Source organism: Taurulus bubalis, assembly GCF_910589615.1.
Source record: "Taurulus bubalis genome assembly, chromosome: 3".
Taxonomy (NCBI): Eukaryota; Metazoa; Chordata; class Actinopteri; order Perciformes; family Cottidae; genus Taurulus; species Taurulus bubalis.
In genome coordinates this window covers 18,205,150-18,227,657 of record NC_136591.1, presented here as the reverse complement: position 1 = coordinate 18,227,657, position 22,508 = coordinate 18,205,150, and the positions used below count along the sequence as shown (strand labels likewise).

General features: G+C 43.2%; 1 protein-coding gene across 1 annotated transcript in view; it reads right to left on the bottom strand.

Annotated features, from left to right (window-relative positions):
• filip1b (filamin A interacting protein 1b) overlaps positions 1-22,508 on the bottom strand; it is a 35,313-nt gene that overhangs the window by 2,216 nt on the left and 10,589 nt on the right. Inside the window, exons 3-6 of the mRNA XM_079216042.1 lie at positions 21,186-21,359; positions 19,796-19,974; positions 1,968-4,701; positions 881-938 (exon numbers count right to left, since the gene is read on the bottom strand). Coding sequence (XP_079072168.1) covers positions 881-938; positions 1,968-4,701; positions 19,796-19,974; positions 21,186-21,359 — 3,145 coding nt within the window. The remainder of the gene's footprint in view (positions 1-880; positions 939-1,967; positions 4,702-19,795; positions 19,975-21,185; positions 21,360-22,508) is intronic.

Sequence of the window (22,508 nt, the reverse complement as noted above, 5' to 3'; positions counted from 1 at the left end):
TTATTGGGGAAGTAAAGTTAGACTTTACTGAGTTAGGACTTGAAGGAGTGCACATTTAGACTCCTGTTTTGGGCGGAGGGATAATTACAATAAAACGAGGAAAGAACATTGATTTTTGGTCATTAAAGTCCATCAAGTCAACATTAGTGATGATTTATGTACAAACCCTTCACACTGGCCATGGAAACAGCACATGACACATATGCTGTGGACATTAGTTATTATGGCTAATGGAGTTTAGCAGCATTGGTTATTATTATGGAGGTTTCCTGGATAATTCTTCTGCTGTTTGAGTCACACAAAGCTCACACACAATACACACAATACGCACAATACACAAATGAATACTACGAAGCAATGGCAGATTCAGCGATAAATTGATTTTTTTTTATTCAAGTGCCTGTCAAAAGGAAAACGATGACACACAAATAGATTTACAGTGACTGGAACCTCCAAAAAGCTGCTTGTGAAATAAAAACACATTCTGTGAAAACAAATGTAAATGATGAGAACAAAGTTTAGAGCCACACCCAAAAAAACTACCACAGAGATGAAGTTAATCACAATGCACTCAAATGCAAGAGAGACATGCGCAGCGACGCTTCATCTGGGAATTAAAAACAAGAGACATACATAAATAAGTCAAAAAACCTGCGCTTGAAATGAGACACACTTTAGTTGCAAACTGGAGGTGTGGCTTAAATAAAACGTCCCCTTTGTGTTTGTATATTTGGCCCTCCCCCTCAGCTCCGGCCTCCGGAGGCCGGGCCGCACACAGTCGATCTCCTCAGCTTAATTTTCATCAAGTGTCTCTCGGCCCGTGACTCTAACCTCGTCACCGTGGAGATGCCCACGGCCGCCTTGCTGCTCGGCTTCATACCTTTTGACACCGGGATCCTCGTGGCGGCACTCTGAGCGGACTGCACCTCCGAACCGGGCTGGAAAAAACACAACACAACAAAGGGTTCTGATCCCAGAAACACGGACAGACAGTTTACGCAGAGATTACAGGTCAAGGAAACGTAACCGCCCCAGTAAGCATGTTCCAGTAAGTAAAACCAGTAAGCATGTTATGTTCCAGTAAGTAAAACCAGTAAGCTGTTCGGTTTGTTAAATATCAAAGTCCATCTCAGGCTTAGTTCACAAGAACAAGATTACTTAAAACACAGCCCAAGGTGGAAGGCTGCAGGTGAACTGGGTCTGTCCACGGCGGATTGGTCTCTGCTGGATCTGGACCTGGTGACTCCAATGAGGAGCTTTAAGAAGAACTCTATAGAACCAGATCATCTTCTCTCTGATGGTCTGTTTACTGATGGAGGTCTATAGAGGACCAGGACTACACTGAGGTCTATAGAGGACCAGGACTAAGCTGGACTAAACTTCACTTTAACTCTTAAGGTCACAGACACGGGTTCCTTGGTTGAAAGACTTGTGTTTGTTTGTTTGTGATTTTAAACACATTGTTAAGGGGTCGTGGTCATTTCATGTATTTCTGTGAGACCGAGCCTTTGATTTGGTGGCAAATCAAAGCTTACTGCGTCCATCCACACAAGTGTTAACCCCTTTAGCTAGTGATTGATATAATTTTGAATAATATTATGATGGTTTTGAACAAGGTTTCTACCTTCTTGGCCGTGTTTGGTTAAAGGAGTGAATTTGTCAGTTGTGTAATTTATCTGTAGAAGACCCTCTCCCTGGGGAAAGGGGGTGTGACATCATTCCAGTGTTATTTTATAGCGGTGAGATGTTTATGACGCGTGCTTTATACATGGAGAGAGTGCTATCTAGGAAGCAAATGCCACCTGATTTCATTTGGAAACATTTCAGAAGCAACTACAACAAAAAAGATGAGACATTGTTGACTTATCTTTTGTGTTGAGTCATCTACGCCTCTGTGTTGGTGAAGTCACAACAAATATGCTGAAAGAAGTAAAGATGGAGGACGTAATGGTCAACAGAACGCTCACCACTGACTGTGTCGGCCTGGAGCACGCCGAGGTGATCGGTGTGATCGTTATGCTGCTCGTCATTTTGCTCTGAGTCGTCTTCCCCGTCGAGGATTGTCGCGGCGAGCGGAGCACCGTTCCCGTCGACGGCTCCTTGCTGCTTTCGGAGGTCCTGAGCGTCAATAACGCGCCGCCGGAGCATTCTGAGGGCCTCTTGAACTGCGGCCCCAGGTGGATGTGGATCTTGTTGTCCTCTGTCGTGATGATGTTGCCGTTGTACTTCCTGAACGGCGTCGGTTGCTTCTCCGGGGTCACCTTGATCACCGTGCGGCTCGCGGTGGCGTTGTGAGGCTCGGGCGACCCGCACGCTTCAGCCACGGTGCTGACCGTGATGATGGATACCGGCGACTGGAGGCCGTCAGAGCTGCAGCCGTTGGTTTTATCCGGACTCTTGGTCCTGGAGATGGCGGTTATGGTGACCGGGGATTTGGCTCGATCGAGACCTTCCGCCGGCTCACAGGCTTTGCTCCTCGAGGTAATGGTGGTGGGCTTGGGGACGATTGTGATGCGAGGTTTCTGAAGGCCGAGAGTCGGGATGATGGTGGTGCTGGAGAAGAAATCCTCTGCCCGATGGCTGGTGATCTCCAAGGTGGCAGTGCTGTTCTCGTGATCCGGGATCACGCGGATGTGCAGCGGCTGGCCCGGCCTGGTCATCTCCGGCGGATGAAACAAGGACGCCCGACGGGTCTTGTCGGGAGCGGTCTGAGTGAGCGTGATGGCCTCCTTCTTTTTCATCCAAGGTATCCAGGATTTCTTTGCACCCAGTTCTGGAGGGTATTGCTCAAGAACCGTTGGCTTTTTAAGATTCCGTTGTCTGAGGTTGCTCATGAGGTGGTTTTCCTCGAGGACTGATTTCCGGATGAACCCCGCCGCTGTCTCATCCTCAGCCGCCGCGCTCACTATCACATCCGTCTGAACTGCGATGGAGGTAACCGGGACACTGAGCATCCGCTTACCGTTCATACTGGGCCTTAAGGCGCGACTGTACCGCTTGGTGGCTTCCAGCTCCTTGGTGAGGTTAAGGAAGTCATGGCTCATGCTCATCTTCCTCTCCTCCTCCTGCATGAACCTCTGCTGGAGGACGGAGTAATCCGCCTGCAGCTGGGAGAGCTGGTCCTCCTTGTTCATCAGTTCGTGGATCTTCTCCTTCAGGGCCTGGACGTCCGCCTGCAGCTCTCTGGTTTTAGCCTCCTCCATCTTGCAGCGAATCCTGAGTTCAGCCTCTGGACTCGTGACCTCGCCTTTCTCGATGTCTTTGTTTCTGGCGATATGACTTTTAATTTCTTCCAGCTGCTTAGAGAGGGTGTTCGCTTTGTCCTGCTCCGTTCTGAATTTCTTCTCTAGTAGATCGTACTCGTCCTCTGTTTTCATTAAATCTCCTTCTACCACCTCGAGCTGTTTGAGCCGGCTCTTAAGTCTTTCAATCTCTAGTGCAAACTCTTTGACTTTGTTGTCTTCATCTGGATTATTGTCCTTGATGGAACACTTCCTCTGTATTTCCCTCTCTGTCTGCTCAAGGCCATCTATTCTTATTTTCATACCACCTAGCTTGGTATTCAGCTTCCTACACTTTTCTTCTTCACTCACAAGTTTAGTTCTTAACTCATCTTTCTCTTTCATGAGGGTTGTGACTCTGACCTCCATTTCAGATTTGAATCTGAGAAGTTTTTTGCTCTCCTCAATCAGCTTCTCTGTGACTTCTGTGACCTTTCCCTGCTCTGCTTTGGACATCCTACTAAAATCATCACTTTTCTGTTCTTCCTGTTTGAGCCTCTCTGCCATGTTCTTCCTTTCGTTGACCAGAATAACTGTAAAGGACTTCAACTTCATCAGATCGTCTTTGAAGACCATTTCTGCCTTTTCAAACTTCGTCTCTGAGCACTCCAGTTCCTTCAACCGAGTTTTCACTGTCTCTAGCTCGCCGGCCAGATCCTTCATGACTCGTTTCTCTTTCTCCAGGTTTGTGTAAAGCTGAGAGCACTCGGTTTTGCTCTGACTGAAAGCTGCCTCCAGTTTCTCCAGCTTAACCATCCTCTTCTGCAGTTTGTCTAGCTCAAGTCTCAGCTCCTTGCTGTGGTTATCCTCACTCTGTAGCTTTTTCCTCAGCTCCCTGCACTGAGTCTCTGCTTTGGTTATCTCCTCGTCTTTACCCTCCATCTCCAACACTCTCTTCCGCAGATTCTCCAGATCGTTCATGAGAAACAAATCCCCGCACTCCCCTTTGCTGATCTTCTCCCTCAACTCCTGCAGGTCTTCCTCAGACTTCTGCAGCACCTTGTTGCTCTCCTCCAGCTCTTCAATCTTGTGTGCCAATCCGGCCAGCTTCAGCCTGAGCTGTCGGCTCTGGGACTCTTCGTCAGCAAGTTTGGTCGTCATCTCCTCGTGCTCCTGGGCAAACCTAGCTCCTCGATGCTTCAGCTCGGCCTCCAGCGTGAGGACCTTCTGGCCGTCCTCCTTGGTGGTGTCGGTGACCGCGGCCAAACGCTGCTCTTTCTCCTGCAGCTTCTGAGCGAGGTCCTGGACCTTCTGGCTTTGCTGGTCGATTTGCTCGATATGCAGCTGCCGCTCGTCCACCAACATCAGGGCAAAGGACTTGAGCTTGACCAGCTCCACTCTGACCTTCTCCAGCCTCCTGCTATGGTCCTTGTCCTTACGGACCTGGTAGGCCTTCTCCTGCTCCAGCAGCCGTTTGAGTCTAAGAAAGCAGACAGAGGGAAACACAACAGATGACACAAATGCTGAATTCTTTTTCAGAATCAAAATCAGAAACCGTTTATTTGCCAGGAATGTTTACACAAATGAGGAATTTTTCTAGGCGGAAGGTGCATACATTAGACACGAGATGTTAGACGAGACAAACAACAATCAATGACAACAACAGTGCACTTATATTAAATCAAGTATAAGATAAAGTACTCAGACAAACAGATAACGTTAATGTAAGTATATGTTAAAGTGACATGTGTTTAAGTTAAAGTGTATGTTAAAGTGAGGTGTGTTTAAGCTAAAGTGTATGTTAAGTGGCATGAGTGTTTAAATATGAAGTGTGCAGGGGAGTGACCGGTAAGAAGAAAGAAAAGAAGAGGAAAGAAAAGAATGAAAAAATAGTCCGAAAAATAGTCCTGGGGTGAATGTTCAGCTCCCACTTGAGGTCCTGGAAAATGATGGAGCCCAGGAAGCGGAAGGACTCCACAGCGTCGACGGGGGAGTCACACAGGATGAAAGGGGCGGGTGGGGCTGCGTTCTTTCCGAAGTCCACAACCATCTCCACTGTCTTCAGGGCGTTGAGCTCCAGGTTGTTTTGGCTGCACTAGGTTTCCAGGTGGTCAGTCTCCCACCTGTAGGCGGACTCGTCCCCACCAGAGATGAGTCCAGTGAGGGTGGTGCCATCCGCGAACTTCAGGAGCTTGACGTACTGGTGACTGGAGGTGCAGCTGTTGGTGTACAGGGAGAAGAGCCGAGGGGAACCGGTGCCTTGGGGGGAACCGGTGCTGATGGTCCGAGAGGCTGAGACGTATTTCCCCAGCTTCACGTGCTGCTTCCTGTCAGTCAGGAAGTCTGTGATCCACCTGCAGGTGGAGTCCGGCACTTGCAGCTGGGAGAGCTTGTCCTGCAGCAGAGACGGGATGATGGTGTTGAAGGCAGAGCTGAAGTCCACAAACAGGATCCTGGCGTAGGTTCCTGGGGAGTCCAGATGCTGGAAGATGTAGTCGAGGGCCATGTTGACAGCATCGTCTACAGACCTGTTGGCCCTGTAGGCGAACTGCAGAGGGTCCATGCGTGGGTCAGTCAGGGTTTTGAGGTGGGACAGGACGAGGCGCTCAAAGAACTTCATGACCACAGAGGTCAGGGCGACGGGCCTGTAGTCATTGAGTCCTGTGATCCTGGATTTCTTGGGGACAGGGATGATGGTGGAGGCCTTGAAGCAGGCTGGTACATGGCATGCCTCCAGGGAGGTGTTGAAGATCTCAGTGAACACCAGGGACAGCTGATCAGCACAGTGTTTCAGGGTTGAAGGGGAGACAGAGTCCAGGCCCGCTGCTTTGCGGGGGTTCTGTTTTTTAAACAGTCTGTTGACGTCCCTCTCCAGAATAGTGAGGGTCGTCACTGGGAAGGGCGGTGGTAGAGAGGCGTGAGCCCCTGATGGGCTGGGGGAGGGTGGGCTGAGGGTCTGTGGCTGGCTAATGGGCCTGTGGGGGATGGCGTCAGGACTGCTCCATTGTCTATCAAAGCGACAGTAGAACTCGTTCAACTCGTCTGCCAGACGGAGGTCGTTCATGGCTTGGTTTTGGTTTGTAGTTGGTGATCTGCTTGAGCCCTCTCCAGACAGAAGCAGAGCCACTTGTTGATAGCTGTTGTTGCAGTTTCTCAGAGTACAGTCGTTTAGCATCTATCACCGCCTTGCTAACCCTGTATTTTGACTCAGTGTACAAATCCTTGTCCCCACTCCTGAATGCCTGGTCCTTTTGCAGCCATAGCTTCCTGAGTTCCACTGTGAACCAGGGTTTGTTGTTTTTATAACTCACCCTGGAGCTGGTTGGAACACAGCTGTCCTCACAGAAGCTGATGTAGGAAGTTAACTCATCCAGACTGTTAGTAGCAGTCCTGAATACATCCCATTCTGTACATTCCAAGCACGCCCGAAGATCCTCCAGGGTCTCACTGGTCCACTTCTTGAACTTCCTCACCACAGGTTTGCAGAGCTTTAATTTCTGCCTGTATGGGGGAATCAGGTGAACCATGGCGTGGTCAGACTTCCCCAGAGCAGCACGTGGAACGGCGTGATAAGCCCCACTGATTGTGGTGTAGCAGTGGTCCAGAATGCTCTTCTCTCTAGTGGGGCATTTAATAAACTGTCTGTATTTAGGGAGTTCATGGCTGAGGTTACCTTTGTTAAAGTCCCCAAGGACAATAACTAAAGAGTCCGGGTAGGTCCGCTCCACACACCGTATCTGCTCGGCGAGTGTCCGATGTGCCTCCTGCACGTTGGCCTGCGGCGGCATGTAAACGCCAACCAGGATGAATGAAGCAAACTCACGTGGGGAGTAGAATGGTTTGCAGTGAATGATGAGGGATTCCAGGTCCGGCGAACAGTGCTGTAGAATCACTGTTACGTCGTTACACCAGCCGTTGTTGGAGTAGAAACAGATTCCTCCACCCTTCAGTATAAAATAATCACCCCATCACATTCTCTACATATTCCTGTATTTCTGTATCAGATGTTGCACATCTCTATTTATTGACCTCACTCATATTGCTATTGCGTTGTATTTTGTCAGTTTTTTTTCTTTACACTTAATCATTGTTATTCTGTTGTTCATACATGTTTATATTTTATTAAATGTTTGGTATTATTCTGTTGTCTTGCACAATAAATTCCTTCGGGATTAATAAAGCTGCAATAACTGCAATATTGTGGATTTCTACACATAGAAGTACTAATGCCTGGCTATACTTGAAACAAACTAAAGCTCGTACAAAATATCATCCAACCATGTTTACGGAAAAAGTGTTTAAAGTCCACACATGAATGCAGAGCAAAAAGCATGCAATCATGCCAACTCGAGGGTTCGCCTGGCGTTCTGTCTGAACCTCTTTTAGGTCCTGATCCAACAGAGTGTGTTTTAGCAGCCTGTGGTGGGTTAATGTCATAGTTTTCAATGGGACTGAAGGGTTTTGCCATCAACACCCGGAGCTACATGACTTTACCAGCCGTAGTTACTGAGCAGAAAACAGCAAGAGGGAAATTAGTGCGTAGCTTGAGATTTGTTTTTGTTAATTTAAAGTGAACTATAGACCTGAGGCAGCGCCATAAACTGTATACAGTATATGAAGCTCTGAATTTGGTGATTTGGTCGTTGCCATCTTGACTTTTTGCAACCAGTGAACAGGAAGTAACCATATTAGGACTGAGGAGGAGTGACATATAGACGCTGTATACGTCTCTGGTGTCAACCGGTCAATCACCTTGTAACCCCACCAATGTTCCCTCTAATTTTTTTCAGCACTGAGCAAAAAAAAAAAATTCTGAGCACACATTTCAGCACTGTGAGCAATTCGCAACCACGCGACCTGCCGAAAATGACCACAAGCCTGCGTTAGCCATAGGGGATTCAAAGAGATGACAGCAAATGCATCAATATGTATACAAGGTTGGTATTTATTCAATATCCTTTATAATGGCTGAACATTGGGAACATTTTAATGATGGTGTTTTACCAGTTTAGTTGAATTTAAAGGATCTTTGTTGAACTTCAATAAGGGGAGGTTATGACTGGTTCACTGGTTATGACTGATAATGATATATATATATATATATATATATATATATATATATATATATATATATAAAAAATAAAAGTATCAAAGGTGTTTAGTCATTTCTCAGCAGGTACAACATTTAAGTGGAACTTCATTGAAAGAAAAATGCTAATGCAGTGCTGAACAATAATTATAGGCCTATTAAATTGACATGGTGTAATTTTTCCTAAAGGTAGCCTATATAAACAATTGAATAACTTCATATTCTTCATATTTAAATATGTCTGAAAGTTTCATCCTACCTGTGTCAGTTTGGACTATTTCATCTAGCCACTCATGTTTGAACGTTAGGCAGACCTTTTTCTGGGGCACCTGCTCTGCCTTTCTTTTCGCCATGTAGACCTATAGCTGCTGGAGCAGGGCCCGCCAAGAGTAGCCTAAACAGCGCCGGCCCTAGCTCATGTGGCGCTCCGGGCGAGCTTCACTCCTGGCGCCCGGAGGAGGACAGCGGAGGTGGGGGTGCTAACGGAGGCAGAGGCCGTTTCTCAATACCAAGTACACAGGTCTTGGCTTGTGAACTTCTGGAGTCTGGTCTCAAGGACAGGAGAACGCAGGACGGTCTTTCTGCAATTGGAACAGCAGCTGACTTGATGACGTAACCACCTCAGCTGTTGTTGTCATGGTTACTCTGATTCTTCACTGTAAAGTATTTTTACATTCAAACAAAATATGACAACCCTGCTTTTTTTGTACTGGTTTCACAGACATACACATATCATTGTATATATATATATATACATATATATATATATATATATATATATTATATATATATATATATATATATATATATATATATATATATATATATATATACATATATATATATATATATATTGTGTTTATAAATATGTATTTTATATAAATACTTAATAAGATACACATATAAATGTAGATATAATATGTTTATAAATGTGTTTTATATATATTTATATATTTATATAGATACACATGTAATTGTATATTTTTATATGTTTATAACTATGTATTATATATATATATACTTATATATACATGTAATTGCAAACAATTCGGTCAAAAGTACTAAGACACCGCTGTAGTTCAAAGTAAAAGTTACATTAAAATCTTAAGTTATAAACCTTAATCTTTCCCTCAGTCAAACTGATTTAATGTGACTGTGAATAAATAATAATGATTGCTTGTTAAATCCTCGAAACAGAATTATATCTCATGTTTAATCGATACGGAGACATCGGAGCCAGCGGATCATTTCAAAAAGTCCGGCCGAGATCAGGCTGCTCTCGGCGGGCAGCAGAGCGCTGACGGCCCGGTGCTGCGGGGCTCACGGTCCCGCGAGCAGGACCTCAACCCGTCGGCGTATCTTTTTAAGTCGGCCAATTCTTGAGAAAGCGACCACAGATTTGATGCTTAAACAACTAACTTCTCGCCTGAAAACATCCTAAAATTACATTTTGTGACTCAGCAACGGTTGTATTCATAGAATGTCAACTTTCAGTTTTGAGTATTCTCATCCGTCATTGTTCCCCGTTTGCTGGTCCGAAATGCATTCTGGGATATTGGCTCTCTCAAGAACGCTCAAGTCTGCTCTGATGCGTCCCCGGTAAAATGGGCGGATCAAGTCACATCCGGGCATTTTCACCGTTCTTGGCGAGAAGCGGACTTTAGAATTGGAACAGTACTTGGGCCGCGACTGATGACGTTTCACGAGTCCACGAGAACACAAGTACAGAGAAGAACGCTGATTGAGAAACGGCCAGAGAGCTAGCAGAGGTACAGAGAGCGCATGTCAAGAAACGGGACGCTGATTGGTCAAGAAGACTCGACACATTAAAGATCTTATTATTGCGAAGATGGCTCACTCCTATCTCAGAAACACTGGCGCAAAAATGATTTTTAACCCCTGAAAAAAATTGTTTGTGCCGTCAGAAAAATGTGCGCGGCCTGAAAAATCTATTGCGTGACATAAACTGATGTTTACAATGTTTACTGAGGGAATAAATCAAGAGAAAAGTAGAGTCATTTTCTATAGACTTCTATACAACCAGAGGAGTCGCCCCTGGTGGTCAGTAGAGAGAATGCAGCTTTAACACATGAAGCATATATTCTATACAACCAGAGAAGTTGTCCCCTGGTGGTCAGTAAAGAGAATGCCACTTTAACACATGAAGCATTGACTTCACTCTTCAGAACCTGGGTAGCGCACAGTTCATAGTTTTGTTAAGCTAACGTTAGCACTGATTCGGTGCAGAAAACTGCAGAAATCTGGCCCTTTGAGGACAAATATAAATAAACAAAGCAAATCCAGTTGCCTTTACATACAACATCTAGATATCTTTCAACTGTACCTGAAGAAAGCAAATAAGCAGCTGTATTTCTTAAGAACACTTATTGAGGCTAAATTACCGTGTCAAGTTCTTGTTATATTTTACAGAGGAGCAATAGAAAGCATCCTGACTAGAAACATAACAAACTGGCATGAGATGTGCTCTACAGCAGGTGGAGCACATATCCATTAAAACCCACCAGAACATTCTTAGTACTCATGAACTGAGCCTCAGTCCTATTGGTGCTTGCAAAAGAGCACCACGATCCCAAAAGAGCATCAAGACCCCCTGCTGCCGTCTAGAAAGAGATAAGGAAGTATGAGCAGCCGAACCACTAGACTACAGAGTGGTTCTTTCCTCAAGCTGACATACTCATAGATTCATCCTCTGCCCTCCACCATGTCATACAGCTCTGTTTTATCTTTTTCTTGCAGCAAACTGGGACTAAAAACTGCTTTTCGTTGCACAAGCCTGTTGCACGTTGACAATAAATAACCTTGTTATCTTAACCCCCGAAAGTCTTCATAGACATGATCATTTTCAACACATTGAAACTCTGGGATAAAGCAGTAGGAAGAGGCTCTGCAGAGCTGCCAGCAAAGTTCAAGAGAATTCAGCGCCCTGTCGGTAGATGTTTAACTGATCTCTGCGGGAGTCTGAGAGTCTGCTGCAGTTTCCCTTTCCCCGGGTCATGCATGCTCAGAGCCTCAAACACATGAACAGGCTGAAGGCACAACAAGTGTTCTGCAGGTTTAAGACCTTCACAATCTAAAAAAAAAGATCTCCCCCCCCCCCCCCATTGAAACTTTATTCAACTTACCCAAAGGTTGGGATGCACAGCAGGTTGATTTCAGACCGCTCTTCTTTTTCTTCCTTCTCCCTGTTCTGTTCTCCAGCAGGTAAGACATAAGACACAAAGACACTTTCAAAAGGCGCAAACATTTTGCATCCTTTTTCTTAAAAAATAAAATGCCGCTCCGGTTTTGACCCAACCGTCTCCGGTCTGTCCCGTCTGGCAGCCAGCGTCGTTCCCATAGAAGTGGGACAACAATGCAAGGCGGGAGGTTTTGTTTTGGAGCAAACAATGGCAGACTTTACGCAGCCTTTCTTATTATAATCCCCTCTGTATCGTGCAAAAAAGGGAGAAAGGACGTGGATATAAATTCTCCACAGTGGCTGAGTTGTATCTGTGTGAGGTCATAGCTGCAGACAGCAGAGGAGGCCTGTGGTTTGCATCGCAGAGGTTCTCAAATGAGCCGAATATGAGCGCTACAAAGAGCTTACAGATGCAGAGGCTTTCCATCACGTCTCCACATACATGTTATACATAAATATCAGCAGGCACAATAATCATTTTTACACTGATTGCTTGTGTTTTGTGGCTTACATACTTGCACTTTTGTTGGCTGTCTGTAATGTTGGAGAGAAATCAGTTTCTTCTGATGCACACGTTGAGACTCCTGCTGGATAAAAGCCTCGAAACTTTTAAATCTTTTTTATTGAGGCTCAAAGATAAAAGCAAAGAAGAATACAAAAACGTATTGCAGTATTCCCTTTTCCACCCATTCCCAATGTCCGTTCCCACCTCATCAAACGGTCCAACTGCTGGCCAAAAAACACAATGAGTAAAAAAACCTTTTGGAAACCAAACCACCACTTTGGTCCAGACTGAAATATGTCAACGACTACTGGATGGATTGCCATGAAAATTTGAGCACAGCGGCATGCTGCCAATGATGCCTCCTATCTTTGGTGATCCTCTGATTCATCTAGTGCCACCATGAGGTTAAAATGTCAATTTATTGTAATACTTTCGAAGTATATCCTTCATGTGTTAAAGCTGCATTCTCTCTCCTGACCACCAGGGGGCGACTCCTCTGGTTGTGTAGAAGTATATCCTTCATGTGTTAAAGCTGCATTCTCTCTCCTGACCTCCAGGGGGCGACTCCTCTGGTTGTATAGAAGTCTATGCTTCATGTGTTAAATATGCATTATCTGTCCTGACCACCAGGGGCCGACTCCTCTGGTTGTATAGAAGTATATGTGTCACGTGTTTAAGCTGCATTCTCTCTCCTGACCACCAGGGGGCGACTCCTCTGGTTGTATAGAAGTCTATGCGTCATGTGTTAAAGCTGCATTCTCTCTCATGACCACCAGGGGGCGACTCCTCTGTTTGTATAGAAGTCTATGCGTCATGTGTTAAAGCTGCATTCTCTCTTAGTTAATGCAATTCATCCTCTGGGGACCATGCATGTCTGCACTGTCCACAAGCAGCAAACAGCAGACAGACACAGGACGAGATTAGCTGATGAACAACATAGGTAAAGAGACACATATTTCCCTCAGGAGGCGGTGGAGACCAAAAACAGAGCTAAAAGAGAGAGAATAATGTCTTGGATGTAAAAACATATATTAATTGTATTAAGTATTTATTTTGCTTTGCTTGCAGCATGTATTCTTGTGCTTTCAGAGTTTGGGGTGTATTTCTTCTCATTCCAGGCGTCCACAACCAACTAGCAGACTCGTCTAAGGTTCCTTGAGTTGATTTATTCAATCTGCAGTGAACGTCAAGTCAAAGACACATCTGTACTTTATCATCTTATATTTAAAAAGATACAAAAAAAGAAAGAAAGTGAGGTTTTTAATCCTGTAATAAATGGATAGAAACTAAAGGAAGTCTAAGAAGAAAAACTAATCTGTAATTTCTACATTTCTTTAAATGCTTAGTGGTGGAAACATGATTTGCAGTAATTGGGTCAAAATGTGCAAAACCACTCGTGGTCCTTGAGGCATGTTTTGATATATTACTTATCACTTTAACTACAGCCATTACTTTGTTCAGTCACTTTGTATTATCAAAATTACAATAATTTACTCCCAACATCTTTCTTCAAGACGTGTCATTGTCTGTTTTAAAGAACCTCTTCCTGGGTAGATTTTAAAAGAGCAAAGACAAATATACACTCATGTAACTTGACTTTTCCTCCAGTAAAAGCTCCGTGCAGCAACATCACGAGAGTAAAACACAGCTTTTGCAGCAGGTTTATAACAAACCTCTCCTGCGTGGTCGTATTTGGTCCGTGACAGTTTGTTATGCAAAAAGGGCGTTGAATCCTTTGGCATGATCTCTGCTGGGAATGACATCACCCTGGACTCATTCATTCATGACATCACCTACAGTGAATCTGCACACTGACTGCAGCCAACAGGAATGTGTTATCAGACAGAACCCAGAGCTGAGGGCTGCAGCACGTTAAAGCCAGCAGCAGCTGCTTGTGGACACCTAGAAACGAAAAAGGACGGACTGCAAATGGGCCATAAAGTTGAGTCAATATCAGTGGCGGGCCGTGCTTTTTCGACCTAGGCCTTCATTGCCGCCTGATATTGTTTACATAAATACGTGCGTGACGGGATGCTGCGTCATTAACGGACAATGCTTGTTGTTCACATCAATAAGAACCAGTCACATTTAGTTATTTATCCGAGGGTTTATCTTGCGCCAATACTATATAGACCGCAACCACTTTTATTCTTGTTCCACACTTCACTAGAACATTTCCTCTCCTTCCGTTTTTCCCTTCACAATAAAAGCCCCAGAAACGAACATCAGAACACTGCTTCCTAGAGACCTGTCCAAGTACTCAATATAATACCTTAGCGTTGTAACAAAACATGACAAAACAATCCAACAAAACTGCTAAAACACCACACCTCTCTGCAGCCGCAGAAGCAGCCCAACTGCCAGCCACTCTGCCGGCACCCACCGCCAATGCCGCCACACCCGAGGTGGCTTGGAAAACATTACATTACATTTCATTTAGCTGACGCTTTTACCCAAAGCGACTTACAGGTCTGGCAGCGAGCGCTCTCCCAACACCTCCACCCCGCGAGCTAGCTTAGCTTAGGTCTGTGGAGGTGGGAGCCAGCGGAGAGCCAAGCAGTGGGAAAAAACAACAACACAAAAAGCAGAAAAAGCTGTTCACTCACCAGATGCTGTTCACTTAATAAAGACAAAGTCCATCCGCCTCGCTTTGTTAACACAGTTCAATGACGTGGTAGTTCAATTCATCGGTGTGCTTCAGTGAGGATCATCATTGCCAAAACATGCCCAACTCTCCATGAGAAAGACATAGAGTAAATCCCCCACCAAGTCCGTTTCTCCTCCTTCAGCCATAAAGTGTTAAAACAAGCAAAACACTAAACATATCATTACTTTGCTCGTTTCAGCCTGAATTATTATTGTGCTGGCAGTAAGAACCCTGCAGCAGAGCTCTGCTGCAACCTGGCAACTACAATGAGAAAAAAACAACTACAAAGAGAAAAAACAACTACAAAGAGATTTAAAACAACTACAAAGAGACCATACACACACACAAGCAATATGAAGTAAGTATAAAGTATATTGCATCATCTGATTTAGAGTGCAGCCCAGATCCGGTCCATTCTTTTAGAAGCTGGACGAGGACCAGAGACGCTCTTCTGCACGAATGCACCAATTTTTTACAATTGTTCTTCAAACAAAGATAACTAATAATGTGAAAGATGCTGTAAGCTACAAAGAAGTTCAGACTTGTAGGTTCCTGAGTGTGTCATGCTGCCTGTCTATTTTTTATCATTTCAATATATTCACATTAAACATAAATACAAAAATTACGTTTGTCAGACAATAATAAAGTACAAAAAAAGAAGAAGAAAACAACACAGCAGACAGACAAACATAACAAAACAAAACAAAAATAAAATAAAATAAAAATACAATCACCCCGACACCCCTTTATTATCTTTTACCTGTAAATTTGCATACACAGCCCTGCATTTATACCTCCATTTTCCTGAACACATACATCCAAGTACTTGACCACTCCACTAATTTGTTAAAAAAGCTATTTGATTTTTCCATGCTTGGTCAGTTTGGTTTGAACTGTTCTTTACCCTGGCGGTCATATTTTCAAAGGCAGCCGTCTCTGTTATGAGTTTAAGCCATTCTGTAAGTGTGGGCGTATGTGGGCTCTTCCAGTTTCGCAGTATAAGCCTTGCTGCCACCATGAAACCTGTTAATGACAGTCTAATCTCTGCTTTGGTAAGGCCTGGTGGCGCAAACGATGTGTCCCCTAATAAACAAAATTGTGGAGATTCTGGTAAAGGCTGTTTGAGCCACCCTTCTACGTTGTTCAGCCTTGGAGCATTCCCACATAGCGTGTAGAAAAGTGTCCATTTCTACGTTACATTTCCAACATTTATTATCCTGCATCAAGCCCATTTTATACAGTTTCAGAGGTGTAAAATAATATCTATGTACAATTTTGTAGTGAGTAAATTTGCTTTGTGCATCCCTTGTAGCCCAGCCTACATTTGATATAATCTTTCGCCATACATCTTCCCTAATCTCAATGTCGAGATCTTTTTGCCATACTAATCTCAGGCCTTCGCACATTCCAGCTTGAATATTTGCATTTTTTTGGTAGAATATTGAGGCAGAGGTTAGGGAAGCACTTATGAACTCCTGAATCTTATTATCTTCTTTCTCTTCTCTTTTCAGTCTGATCCCAGACCCCATGCTACTCCTCAACTGTAAATACTTCCAAAAATCCCCCTTCTCATCTAAATTAAATGTTTCTTTAAGATCTCTGTAGAGATCTTTGATAACATGTATTCCTTTTGCCAGCCATGTATCCCATATACATATTTGTTTCCCTAAACAGATGAGAAGGTTATTCTAAGTGGAGGAGTAGCTTTGTTTGTATTGAGAGATCCCTAGAATCGTATGTGCCCTTAGCCATGCCCATTTAGCGTGTTGTAAAATTAGATTCCTTGGTCTATATTTGTTGTGTGTTTTTCTGATAACGAGTCCATAACCTGGAATGGAGCTGTTAATTCCTCTTCCATCTTTACCCATGCAGGGTTGGATTCATAATTTTCCCAGTGCCGAACTAGCTTATTTATTTCGAATGCTATGCTATATCATTCCATATTTGAAAGAGCTAATCCCCCACTATTCCTTGAGGCAAAGAGCTTGTTCATTCTGATTCTAGCCTTTTTTGCCAAAAATTCCTAATTAATTGGTTATATTGTTGAAAGATTCCTTCGGAAATTGGTACTGGTATCATCATAGAGATTGTGGAGCCACCACCATATTAATGATATAATTTTTCCCCCATAAGGTAAGATTTAACACTTTCCATTTCTCAAAGTTTGTCTTAATTTTCTGTATTAACGGGAACATATTAATAGAGATTATATGTTCTATATCTGAGCACAGCCTAATACCCAAATATTTCAGTCCCCTTGGGATCCATTTAAACTGGAATGAATCTACCATTGATAGAGTGCATCCTCTTGATATCGGCATGCATTCAGACTTTTGACAATTTATTTTATAACCTGATATTTTTTTTAAAGGATTCAATTGTAGATAGAACATTAGGAATTGACACCAAAGGAGCCTTGATCAGTAATAAAATATCATCTGCATACATGAACATGTTGTGTTCCTCTTCCCCTTGTACAACCCCCTAAATACCTGCTTCTGCCCTTATTGCGATAGCCAAAGGTTCCAAGAATAGTGTAAAGAGTAAGGGGCTAAGAGGGTCTCCCTGTTTGGTATCTCTCATTAGATTGAAAAAGATATCATTCCATTTGTTATCACTGCTGCCCGTGGATTTGAGTAAATTACGCTCACCCATTGAACAAATGTTTCCCCAAACCCAAATCGTTTAAGGGTATATCGCAAGAAGCTCCATTCTACCCTATCAAATGCCGTTTGAGCTGCCTGTCTTTGATGTCTTGACAATATTCATCATCTCTTTCTATCAGAAGCATCATGCAAACCTTCTCATCTGATGCCTCTCTACCACACAAACATGCCTCAGCAGAACCTGCATATGTTTCAACAACAACATATTCCAGTCTCTTTCTCTCATCCCACACAGTGAGGGATGGTACAGCTGTGTGTTGCTGTGTGTGTTGCTGTGTGTGTTGCTGTGTGTGTCTCTGTGTGTGTTGCTGTGTGTGTCTCTGCGTGTGTCTCGGTGTGTGTTGCTGTGTGTGTCTCTGTGTGTGTCTCTGTGTGTGTCGCTGTGTGTGTCTCTGTGTGTGTTGCTGTGTGTGTCTCTGTGTGTGTCTCTGCATGTGTCGCTGTGTGTGTTGCTGTATGTGTTGCTGTGTGTATCTCTGTGTGTGTTGCTGTGTGTGTCTCTGCGTGTGTCTCTGTGTGTGTCGCTGTGTGTGTCGCTGTGTGTGTCTCTGTGTGTGTTGCTATGTGTGTCTCTGCGTGTGTCGCTGTGTGTGTCTCTGTGTGTGTTGCTGTATGTGTCTCTGTGTGTGTTGCTGTATGTGTCTCTGTGTGTGTTGCTGTGTGTGTCTCTGCGTGTGTCGCTGTGTGTGTCTCTGCGTGTGTCGCTGTGTGTGTCTCTGTGTGTGTTGCTGTGTGTGTTGCTTTGTATGTCTCTGTGTGTTGCTTTGTGTGTCTCTGTGTGTTGCTGTGTGTGTTTTCAGTACGTTGGTATTAACAGAATCTCAGCAGCTGCATCCGAACCTGCAGACCGATGGCCGGATTCCACCTCCGCAGAAGAAGCATCGTTTCACGGTGCCGAGACCCTCTGGAAGGTCACAGGAGATTTTATTTGAGTCGCCTAGAATCTTATATTTCACATTTATTTTCGCAGAACACCTTTGAGCCATAGGAGGGAGCCTGATTGTAGCCCGCTTATAACGGTGACGTTCACAGGCACGCTCATATTCCACAATATTCTGTACTTGATAGGGTTCATGTAAACATCATATTTGGATATTCTGAATGACTTCTTATTCTGAAGGGAGCATGTTTGTATTAAAACATGAGAGTCTCTTCCCTGTTCTGAGCATTGAACACAAGCAACAACAGTTCTGAAGCTGGAAGAGACGTCCAGGGGAGAAGAAGCAGGAACATCATGGAGGACTTGATGCAAACGGGTTTCTGGATACCAACAAATATCTCAACGCCGACCTTTTCAACCTTTTAGAGAAGCTGGTTGAAGGAATGGAAAAACTTTGAGGGGGGAACTTTGAAAAAAATACATAGCGTGATAAGCGATATATTTGGGCATCGAACCGTCAAACATAAAAGAGACGGCGTCGGCGTGGGATTCCCTGCTGATGAGACATGAGGTTGTTTTACGTTAATCTGAAAATGCACGTAAACAGGAATATTAATGTTCATCAACCACATAAACAGATTATTATCTATATTGTCTTTTTTGGAATATGAGCAAAAAGCTTAATATTTGGTGCATTTGAACGAGTCAATGAATCTGATTCTTAAAGACGAAAGGGAAATGAAAAAGAATGATACAGCTATTAACTCCACCTAAATGCATTCCTTTATTCTCATTTATAAAAGTATTTCACTTTGTATGTTATCAATTACACATGCAGGAATTGCGATTGATCCAACGTATACATCTCTTTTAAATGGTTTCCCTGTTTACTGAGAGAAAAGAAGGTGATGGGTCAAAGATAGATATATATCTATATATATATAGATATAGTATACATATATATATCGATATATCTATATATATAGTGTAGATATAGATATATAGTATAAACATATATATATATATATATATCTATATATATATATATATATATATAGATATAGATATATATATATATATGTAGTATAGTGTATATATATATATTATAGATATTGCATATAGATATAGTATAGTATAGATATAGTATAGATAAGATAGATAAGATGAGATAAGAAAAGTTTGGGAAACTCTGCACTGGGGACTGCTGAAAGTAGTCCCCATCAAATGCACTATTTTCTCCTGTCTTTTGAACAAAACTAGTGACCAGCTAGCAGGAAATATATACGTTAGTGGTTTTACAGATCTACGTCTTCAGTAGTCAGAAAGTATTGAGAGGCAGACGAACACGTTGCTTTCGGTCTTTAGTGGGATTTGATTTGATTATTTATGCTCTTTCGCATGCTGAATGACGTAATTTCCAATCAACCTATGAGCACATCTATAGTTAATACAATATTTAAAGAGATACTTTGAGGAAAAACTCAACTCAAAACTTCCATAATGGAAAAGTTTTAGACAACATCAAGTCCTGTGATACAACCCCAGAAAAAGGCCCTGAACTGGGTCTACTGGACTCCCAGTGCCTCACCTCTCCCTTTCCTGCTCCAGCAGGTTGGTGAAGTCGTCACTCTTGTCCATGAAGTCGGCGTGTTTCTGCTTCTCGCTGTCGAGCTCTGAGACGGTGCGGCGATGGCATTGCTCCGCCATCAACAGCTGCTCCAGCATCCGCCTGTATGTTTCCTTCTGCTGGTCCTCCAGACGGTCTAGCTGGGAACCCCCATCACAGAAGATAAAACCATTAGGAAGGTTTGTGTCGGAGCTGAGGGACTCAGATGGACCTATTCAGCCTTGTTAACAGGCAGAGTTAAATTCTCCTTAAAGAATATGATTTACAGCTCTGAACCCTGGGGTCAACGCACTGCCAAAATAAAATCTGAGATGCTATTGGTACTCTAAACCCTTTGAAACCAGTTCGATTCACATAGAAAGTTATCAAGGACACTTTCTGGACTCTTTTCTGGGAATTTAGAAGTTTTAAGAAACTTGGGAGTTAAAACTGATTCGACGCTGAAGGTCATGGTGGGACATATAGTGATGAAACTTTATTTTACAGGCGTTTAATGTCCTTATAATGTCTTTAAAGGTTTCCTGGAAAGTAGTTTGTTATCTGGTATCAGTTATAAGAAGCATTCAGATCCTTTTACTGCAGTAAAAGTAGTAAAACCAAACTGAAAATACTTCACTTCAAGTAAACCTTACGGAAGTAAAAGTATGTAATCAGCAGAACTTAAAACCTTTTAAAAACCAACCTATTTTTAGGCCTCTGCTTGAAAACTGCATACCCAAACTAAAAAGGGTGTATCTCTGCAACCACTAGGGCTACTTTGGGCATAATTTGGGTGTTATAATAAAAGGTACACATGTGAGATTTTGTTCAGATTTGTAAATATCAGTCTATATGTTACTGGTTAAGGGTAAATGAAGATGACACAGAAAAAAGAAAAAAAAGTTTCATATCCACCTATAAAAAAAGCACTTTCAGGATGATTATTTCTTTGAAATGATGCAGCTGTAAGGTCCAAAGAAAATTCTCTCAGCCAAAGGTTGACTTTGATAATGTGAAGCAGAACAAAGTTAGAGAGGCTTTACAGAAAACATTCAGGCGAGGTCTCCAAAATTTGCATTTGAATTTTCTCATGTCAAACCATATATTTCACTTGTATATTACTCATGGTCTTCAATGCATCCACATACAGCAGTTTTTTTTTCTTTCATAAAACAAGCTATGATTTACAGTTGCACTGTATATAACAATCGCCCCCCCCCCCCCCCCCCCCCCCCCCTCCCCCACGCCTAGGGGGGGATTCGTTTTTAAAAAGTTTTAAGGTAACAGTAGAGTAAGAAATACCTTTTACAGTAACATATGTGCCGAGTTAATCATTTCCTCTCAAAGAAAGTATTCAGTTTCTGCCTCTGACCTCGGCCATGGGTTTCTCGTACACGTGGTCCATGCCGCTGGGCCTCAGGTTCAGCAGCCCGTCTCTCTGCAGTGCCTGCAGGGCTTTGATGGGGCCGGCCGAGGCGTACCGGGCCTCCAGGGCCTCCTGTCCGGTCCTGTTCGACTTCAGCAGGCCGATGATGTCTTCTCTGGCCTGAGGAGACACGGCGCAGCCTGTGATGCTCATATCCGTTGTTGTTTTGTTGTTATTATTTTTTTGTTTTGTTTTTATGGATGAATACATTCTTTGAACCTTTAAACACTGTAGGTGAATGTTAATAAGGTTTCTTTAGTATTATATGTATTATTTAATTACCAAAATAATTGAGTTTTGACCCAGTTTTATTTTATTTGATATATTTGTTATTGTTTTTATTACATTGATGGTTGTTTTCCAGTTAACGAGGTTATCCAATGAGGTCAAAGTTCATCACAACTAATAGTGAGGCTCTCTACTAATAAGAATAACAATTCATACATAAGTAAAATTAGATGTTTTGAATGTCTTGCAAATAAAACAATTTAAAACAAATTTCACGAAACCAGCCACTGATGGACCCGAGAAACGATGACCTCATCGTTGCAGAGAGAGAGGAGCAGGCTTCCTCCAGCAGAGGGAGCTGTTTCCTTCCCCGTCTCTCTGTCTTTAAACAGAAAGACATCGAGACGCTTTGACCTCTCAAGCCGAGTTAACGGTGACGTCATCGTGTTCATGGTTATATATATACATATGTATATATATATTCTACCTGACAAAAGAAGCGAAAGCTCTCAAATGTTGCCATGAAAAGAAAAAACGACATGTTAGTATGTCTCTCGATACCCTGACTGAAGACTAAAAGACCGTCTGCGTTGTGTTGTGTGTTTGTATTGGAGCTCAATGGCTCCGAGGAAGAAGAGATGTCAGGACACATGTTAGTCGATTCATAAAAAGTGTTTTTTTCCCTGAAACTCTGATTCAGGACCCGATGAAGATGAAAAAGAGCTTGTTGTGAAGTCCTGGCACCAGAACAAGAAGCAGCTCCTCCTGTGAAATGTCCGGTGAAACATCCTGTGGAACGTATTCAACACGCCCAGACGGGTGGAGACAGAGGGAGAGGCAGCGACATGCGGCCTCTCTGCTGGAGTTCATCAAACCACTGTTTGGCTGTTTCCACACCGGCAAAGGTTATTATCAACGTTATTAATATTTTAAATCCTCACCCGCTGCACGCTGAGATGCGTCTGCTATATTTATGGTTTTCATGAGCTGCTGGAAAAATAAAATCCTGATCGCCTGGATGTTGTTCTGAGGAAGACGATG